The 8369-nt window shown below is 49.6% G+C and overlaps 1 protein-coding gene across 5 annotated transcripts in view; it reads left to right on the top strand.

Annotated features, from left to right (window-relative positions):
* Positions 1–8149, top strand: part of rab3da (RAB3D, member RAS oncogene family, a) — a 66546-nt gene extending 58397 nt beyond the window's left edge. For all 5 annotated transcript variants that reach the window (XM_038784868.1, XM_038784869.1, XM_038784871.1 and 2 more), the window contains exons 3-5: positions 149–267; positions 3788–3912; positions 7162–8149. In XM_038784868.1, coding sequence (XP_038640796.1) covers positions 149–267; positions 3788–3912; positions 7162–7349 — 432 coding nt within the window. In that variant the 3' untranslated portion in view covers positions 7350–8149. The remainder of the gene's footprint in view (positions 1–148; positions 268–3787; positions 3913–7161) is intronic.
* Positions 8150–8369: the final 220 nt, after the last annotated feature.

The raw sequence follows: 8369 nt of genomic DNA on the forward strand, positions 1-8369 counted from the left end.
CCAGCATTTTCTGATTATTTCAGATTGACGACATCGGCGGTAGTTTGTCAGATTTCTCCCCTTGTTTTATGGGAGGCTGCTGCGAAGCAGCCTCCTCCTGACCCCGGCCTTGTGAAGCACTGAGTTCCTTTGTTTCTGTTCTCCACAGGACACGGCAGGCCAGGAACGTTACCGCACCATCACTACAGCCTATTACAGGGGTGCCATGGGATTCCTGTTAATGTATGACATTGCCAACCATGACTCCTTCAACGCTGTGCATGATTGGTGAGTATACACAAATCCTGGGTCAAATTCACAAATGGTCATCCTGATCTTGACGTCTGCAAGAGGTTATTTTCACTTTCGTGACTTTCCATTGACCCTGGCTCCCGCCCGGCCTCCATCAATTCCTTCTCCTAAAATTGTTGACTCGTGCTGGGCCACGGGTTAGATGGGCGTTGTCGAGGATTGGGCCACCGATTAGGGTTTCCAACTCTCCTGGGATATATTCCCTGGAGGTTTCACCAGATGACTTGCTGCCTTCCATCACCGTGCTCCCTATACTTCTCTGGTCGCCCAACAAGCCTACCTCTGCAACATTCCGCCTTGCCATGCACCCCCCTCCCCCCAATGTTCTTTTCTTCTGGAATGGGCAGGTTCTATAGGTACTGACCTGTGCTCGGTTGCAGGCGCAAAGTGGCTCACGCCGGGGGTACACGAGGGCCTTGGCGTGCTGGTTGGCGAATAGGGTCAGAGGGCATTGACTCATGCTGCATATGTTTGCTAGTCAATCACCGAGTGCTATTGCCCACAATGCCTGTGTACAGATTGTTGCGCTAACAATTGCACACACAAACACGAAACGGTACAAAAGAGGCTTTATTACCGTGAGATGTTATTCCCTCAAGTGGAGCTGTAAAATGGCAGCTCAGGAGACCTCATGGATATTTATACTGCTCCCTGTGGGCGGAGCTAGCTGGCAGGGGCTTACCGACAAACTATGAAGGGGCTTACCGACAAACCTGTAATAGCAGGTACTATTGTACATCCCCTAATAGAGGCACACACACATATATATATATATATATATACAGTGGTATTACCACGCAGATAAACGTCCAAAGACAGTTTACAGATGGTGTGGCCGTTCTGTCATCCCCGTGTATTGGAATGTTGCACATTCACCTGATCTGTGGCTCCGACTCCCATTCTGAGGAGTTTGAAGTCACTGTGAATGTCAGCCGGGTTGAAAGGTCAGATGGAATGTTTGTGAGTGGTCAGTGTAACCTCTACACGTCCGAGTACAGATGTGGGCAGCCCAATTTTCACTGATTTCCTCCACCTTGCCCTCAAGACACCAAATCTGAAGCTGGCAACTGAAAGACTGACCCAGGTCAATGTAGTCTGCTTGGCGGCACCTCATCATCACCTTAAACACGCGCTCCCTCCACCATCGACGCACAGTGGCAGCCGTGTGCACCATCTACAAGATGCACTGCAGAAACTCACCAGACCTCCTTAGTCAGCACCTTCCAAACCCATGGCGTCTTCCATCTCGAAGGTGGAGGGTGGCAGATACATGAGAACACGGCCTCTGGAGATTTTCCCTCAAAGCCACTCATTGTCATTTCTGGTAACCTCATTGCCAGTCCTTCAGTGTCGCTGGGTCAAAATCCTGGAACTCCCTCCCACTGTTACAACACATGGACTGCAGCGGTTCAGGAATGCATTCCACCACCAGCTTCTCGAGGGCAATTAGGGGATGGGCAAGAAATATTGGCCTATCCAGAGATTCCCACATTCGGTAGGTGGCACGGTAGCACAGTGGGTGGCACTGTTGCTTCACAGCTCCAGGGTCCCAGGTACAATTCCCGGCTGGGTCACTGCACGTTCTCCATGTGTCTGCGTGGGTTTCCTCCGGGTGCTCTGGTTTCCTCCCACAGTCCAAAGATGTGCAGGTTAAATGGATTGGGCGTGCTAAATTGCCCCTTAGTGTCCAGAAAAGTTGGGTGGGGTTACTGGGTCACGGGGATAAGGTGTGGGCTCAAGTAGGGTGCTCTTTCCAAGGACAGGTGCAGACTCGATGGGCCCAATGGCCTCCTTCTGCACGGTAAATTCTATGACATGAATAAATAAAGAAGGAGCTTCAAATACCCATTGTCTACTAACTGAGGTTACTTTAATTGCCTGATGTAGACTGTGGATTAGTTGCACATGGGTTGCTCAGTAAGTGAGCTGTACTCTATATATAAAATTAGATTAATTTACTGTCTCTCCAGTGGCCCTCAAACACATTTAAGTATGCAAGTGCTTTTTCCCCTCACTGATTACAACAAAGAACTTTGTGTGGTTGCCTTTGTAACTTGGCAATAATATTAGCGCTGTGAGAGCAGAGGGCCTGAGGTACATGCTTATAAATCCTGCCAGTGCAAATTCCTTAGAATCAATTGGGTTCCTGCAGCGTAGAAGGAGGCCATTTGGCCCATCGAGTCTGCACCAATCCTCTGAAAGAGCATGCTACCTAACGTGCAAGTTGACGAGGCAACTAAGAAAAAGCCCACAGGGCGCATGGATTTGTAAATCGGTGCTCTGCCGACGAAAATGAGGAATTAACGCTAAACCTTTGGGGAGGTAGTGACAGAGTGGTATTGTCACTGGCCGAGTAATCCAGAGGCCCAGGGTACTGCTCTGGGGACCCGGGTTCGAATCCCAGAACCACAAATGGTAAATTCAATAAAAATCTGGAATCGCAAGTCTAATTGTCAATTGTTGTTTAAAGCTTATCTGGTTCACTAATATCCTTTAGGAAATCTGCTATCCTTAGCTGGTCTGGCCTACATGTGAGTCTAGATACACAGCACTGTGGCTAACTGCCAATCTTAACTGCCACTCAGTTCGACACCGTGGGCAACCAATGTTGACCTTGCCGCCCCCTCACATCAGATGGTGTATTTTCGGGCACCAAACTTTGGGAAATGTCAAGATCCTGGAGAGGGTAGAGAGGAGGATTACAAAGGGTTGGAGAAGCTGGGATTACCCCCTTTAGAGTAGCGGAGGTGAAGGAGCAACCCCCCCCCCCCCCCCCCCCCCCCCCGAGAGACATTCAAAGAATTGTGGGATCTTGAAAAAGCAAGTAGTTAGAAATTGTTTCCTCTGGAAAATGGGACAAGCACCAGAGCTGATTATGGAATGAAAATAATTGTGAAATAATTAGAATCGTAGAATCACCACAGGGCAGAAGGAGGCCAGTCGGCCCATTTGAGTCTGTACTGACCCTCTGAAGGCATCCAGGCCCACTCACCCACCCTCTCCCAGCAACCCTACCTAACCTTTTAGATACTAGGGGGCAATCCGCACATCTTTGGCTATGGGAGGAAACCCACCCGCAGACACGGGGAGAATGTGCAGACTTCACACGGACAGTCACCCGAAGAATTGAACCCGGGCCCCTGGTGCTGTGAGGCAGTAGCGCTGACCACTTGTGCTACCGTGCTGCACTTAACGGGGAAATGAGGAGAAATTCCTTCACACTGAGGAAGGGGTGAAACGGACTGAAAGCAGATTCCATAATCAGCTGCAGGTGAAGGGAAATCAATTGGAGATTTTTGGGAGAACAAACTTTGGGATGTGGGGCTAAATTGGACAGCTCTTTCAAGGAGCACCGTCATTGACGGGGCAGGCAATCCCCTCCTGTAAGGTTCTATGATTGAATCCGATCCTGTCTAACACGAACCCGGGGACGGCGCTATCACAGTCGCTTTAACAGCGGAGCTTTCGTTCCTGTTGGTGTCTTTTATCCCAACAGGGCTACACAGATCAAAACCTACTCCTGGGACAACGCTCAGGTGATCCTAGTCGGCAATAAATCTGACCTGGAAGATGACCGTGTGGTCCCCACAGAAGATGGAAGGCGGTTGGCTGACGAATTAGGTACACAAGAATACAGATTGTGTCATTTGCCACGTGCATGAGGCGAACAATAATCCTGTCGGCTAGAGTTGGCAGAGCGTCACTCTTTCCCACCCACAGTATGACATTGTCAGCTGTTGTTCTTTGAGTGCCGGGTGTGTTAGGAATGTAGTCAAACTCCAACCTGAGTGTGGAGCACTGGAACATAGTCATGATCTTTAATTGAGTTAACCTGAATTATACAAACCTTTAGTAACTTGGCGGTACAGAACATGAACATTGCTGGGAAGAGAGACATGCTGTCAAAGTTTTTCATCTTGTACTCATCAGGACAAGCACAGGAATTTTAAAATAATAATCTTTATTGTCACAAACAGGCTTACACTAATACTGGAATAAAGTTGTGCCACTGTGCTGCTCACTGCACCATTAAATCTTGGATGCTCCGGCGCTGAGGACCCGGGTTCGAATCCCGGCCCTGGGTCACTGTCCGTGTGGAGTTTGCACATTCTCCCCGTGTCTGCGTGGGTTTCGCCCCCACAACCCAAAGATGTGCAGGGTAGGTGAATTGGCCACGCTAAATTGTCCCTTAATTGGGAAAAATAATTGGGTACACTAAATTAAAAAAAAATTTTTTTTTAAAATCTTGGATGCTCCATCACCTCTGCGAATGAGCGCCAACTTGCCGAGCAACCAGTGCCCTTTTACCCCTGTAATATAAACTGTTGTGACCCGGTGATTGTCTAAAGCATAACTCTCATTCCCAGTATCAAACTATTGGGGTTGGGAGGGGGGGGGGGGGGGGGGGGGGAGATCGGATTTCATTGCCATTCTCTCATGTTCGCTTTAAGTCCTAAAAGTGAGATTATCATTTATTCCAACCATGTAGTAGTTTACCTATCTAAGGCCCATTGGGATTTTGTTATGATTGTTGGAGATTTCCTTGTGAGTGGATAATTTCAGACATGGGGTGGGATTCTCCGACCCCCCCCCCCCCCCCCCCCCCCCCCCATCCCCACCCACCACCGCTGGGTCGGCGAATCGCCGGGGGTCGGTGTGAATCTCGTCCCCGCCGTCCTCCGAATTCTCCGGCCCCCCCAAAAGTTGGTGAGGCGTGAATCGCGCCGCCTGCCTCGGAGAATGGCGGGGACCGGTGCGACTCAATGGGCCCCGGGGCTGCCCGAATTCTCCGGCCCGCGATGGGCTGAAGTCCTGTTGGTTTTTTGCCGGTTATTCCGGCGTGGATCAGACTAAGGGTCCCTTACCGGCGGGACCTGGCAGCGTGGGCAGGCTCCGGGGTCATGGGGCGATCTGGCCCCGGGACGTGCCCCCACGGTGGCCTGGCCCGCGATCGGGGCCCACCGATCTGCCGGCGGGCCTGTCTGTTGGGGCACTCTTTTCCTACATGTCGGCCGTGTCAGCCACCGCAATGGCCGACGTGTAAGTGAACCCTACCCCCCCCTCCCCCCCACGCATGCACGGACTCTAGCCAGCTGGCGGAGTCCCTTTGGCCCCGGCTGGCATGGCGCCAAAGGCCTTCCACGCCTGCCGGCGGGGCGCAAACCACTCCAGCGCCAGCCTAGCCCCTGAAGGTGCGGAGGATTCCGCACCTTTGGGGCGGGCCGACGCCAGAGTGGTTCACGCCACTCCGTCCCGCCGGGACCCCCCCGCCCTGCCGGGTACGGGAGAATCCCGCCCATTGTGTTTAGACTTGGTTAAGCAGATCAGGGAATGTGAGTGGGATACAAATTGTGTAATCAATGGGAGGAGCCAGGTCTGTAGCAGGCCGGTCAGCTTTCAGTCTGCTCGGAGCTTTCAGCTGAGCAGCAGCTTTTGTTAAGGGCTGTCAGGTTAAGCAGTAGTCTGACCTAGACGGTAGGATCTGCAGGTGGCTCCTGTAATGGAGTTCGATCTGTATCTTCAAGCAGTCTTTCCAAGAAATCTATGTTCAAGTGTACAGCAAGTGTTTGCGAACTTTATTTACAAGTTGTTTTTCACCTGTGATGGGCTTTGCTTAATTGGACATGGAGAAGGCATACGTTAAGAGCAAAAAAGGAGGGCGGCATGGTGGCACAGTGGTTAGCATTGCTGCCTACGGCGCTGAGGACCCGGGTTCGAATCCTGGCCCTGGGTCACTGTCTGTGAGGAGTTTGCACATTCTCCCCGTGTCTGCGTGGGTTTCACCCCCACAACCCAAAGATGTGCAGGGTAGGTGGATTGGCCACGCTAAATTGCCCCTTAATTGGAAAAAATGAATTGGATATTCTAAATTTATTTAAAAAAAGAGCAAAAAAGGTTTCCTTTTATTTTAAGAATTGTTTAACTTTTGATTGAAGAGCTATTTTCTGTGATGTTACTGTGTTTAATCCTGTGTTGAGTTAGTTTTAATATGAAAGATGCCTATTGGTCAGTGGAATCAATCCTGGGGTGAAGAATCCATTCCACACAGTTTTATAAATAAAAGCAAAGTGTTTGGGATTCTTGTCCGGTATCCTAACAAATGTTGGTTTCTTGTCCAGGATCTGAATTAGTGCCTTTGCATCCAAAGGAGTTTTTCAGAACTTGACACCCGGCCATCTGAGGAGATAATGAGGACAGGTGACCAAAGACTTGAATCAGGGTTCAGGAGAATGAGAGAGGGCGAGATGGGTTTGGGAGAAGGAATTCCAGATTTTGGGACTCGGCAGCTGAGGGCACGGCCATTTATTATCAGTTGATTGGTTAAAGGATTTTTGTTCTTTAAAAATTTTTTTTAGCGTGGCCAATCCACCTACCCTGCACATCTTTGGGTTGTGGGGCTGAGACCCACGCAACCACGGGGAGAATGTTTAAACTCCACACGGACAGTGACCCGGTGCCGGGATCGAACCGGGTGTTCGGCGCCGTGAGGCAGCAGTGCTAACCACTTCGCCACCGTGCCGCCCTGATTGGTTAAAGAATTGAAGATGCACTGGAGGCTGAAATTGGAGAAGGACAGAGGTCTCGGAGGGTTGTTGGGCTGGGGAAAGTTCCAGACCTGGAGATAGATTTGAAAATGAAGACATGTTAATTCCAGGCTGGGCCAGGCAGTGTGAGGGTGACCCTGAAGATCCAGGTACAGACACTTGGATAAGCTCGAGTTTAAAGGTTCTGCAATGGGATGTTACCCAGACCAGCATTAGCACGTTTTTTTCACAATTAGAGGGACATCCAGTTAAGTTGCTGAGGGTGAAATAAGGCTTTATAAATTGGTGCTCACTACTGTATTCCTCTTGTTGTCCTATTCTGCAGGCTTTGAGTTTTTTGAAGCGAGTGCAAAAGAAAATATTAACGTGAAACAGGTTTTGGAACGCCTAGTCGATATCATCTGCGTGAAGATGTCGGAGAGCCTTGATGCGGACCCCACGCTCATCGGCAACAACAAGAAGTCCTCCCTTGCCGAAAACCCTCCGGCACAGCAGAACAGCTGTCCATGCTAGGAGCCCTGGCGTCTGCCGTCTTACTGTTCTTCTATCGCCAACCACAGAGGGAGGATCCGCTAAGAATGGATTTGGGGAAGGGAGTGAAATTAGGCTTCACAAATGTATTTGAGATTTGGGATTGTCAAAGTATATCATTTTTTTTTCTTTAAATTAAGAACTTGGCCAAACATTTCTATGGATGGTAGAGGAGCACTTGCCCATCCAGCTGAGGTATTGCTTTCAACACTCACTCATCCAGGACTTAAGGCAGCTGTCGTTGACACTTGGAAATGGAAATTGCTGAATAAAATGGCGCACGTCGGCACTGGCCATTGCTGGCTGGGGCCCCTTTGCCTGCCATAGTTGGGAGGGAGGTTTCCAAATTGGGGAAACTGGGAATTTGAGTCTCTTACGTAGGACTAAAGAATAATTTAAAAAGAAGTGGCCCCAAGTTTGGATTTTCTTTTCCGTTTGGAAGTAAGATGGAGACTTACTTAAGTCTCCATCTTAAAAGATTAACCGCTGAGCGTGTCAGGATAGCGATGACAGCACCACGTCTTTCTTAGCGTCGTTACAGGTTATTGGTAATCAGTGGCTCAATTGTGTGGATAGATGTTGCTGAATGAAACCATCCATTTTCTTCATTACTACCGCATAACCCAAGGAGGAAACCTATAACTGCATCTTCTGCCATTACTACAGCCCTGGCATTGATGCCGTGATTAATGTGAAATGTTCACGGCCCATTTTGGAATGGTATTTGTATGTGCATGTTGCCAGTTCTCTGCCCTATCTGTATAAATGAATTGTTTTCCGAATTGGTGATTGTTTTGCTCGTGTCTGTGCAGTGTGGTTTTGACTTCCATTCGGGCAGGGAGTGAAGCCACATTAGATGGACTGTCCGTGAATGTGCTTCATTTCCCTGCCTCCTAGCCGCTCGCTACTATCTGACCGAACCTGTTCTTTGGCTTTTCCTGGTGTTCCTTCATGCGTGTCTTGTGTTGAACGTTACCCCAGCAGGCGTAGTGACTGATCAGA

Source organism: Scyliorhinus canicula, chromosome 25, assembly GCF_902713615.1.
Source record: "Scyliorhinus canicula chromosome 25, sScyCan1.1, whole genome shotgun sequence".
Lineage (NCBI taxonomy): Eukaryota > Metazoa > Chordata > Chondrichthyes > Carcharhiniformes > Scyliorhinidae > Scyliorhinus > Scyliorhinus canicula.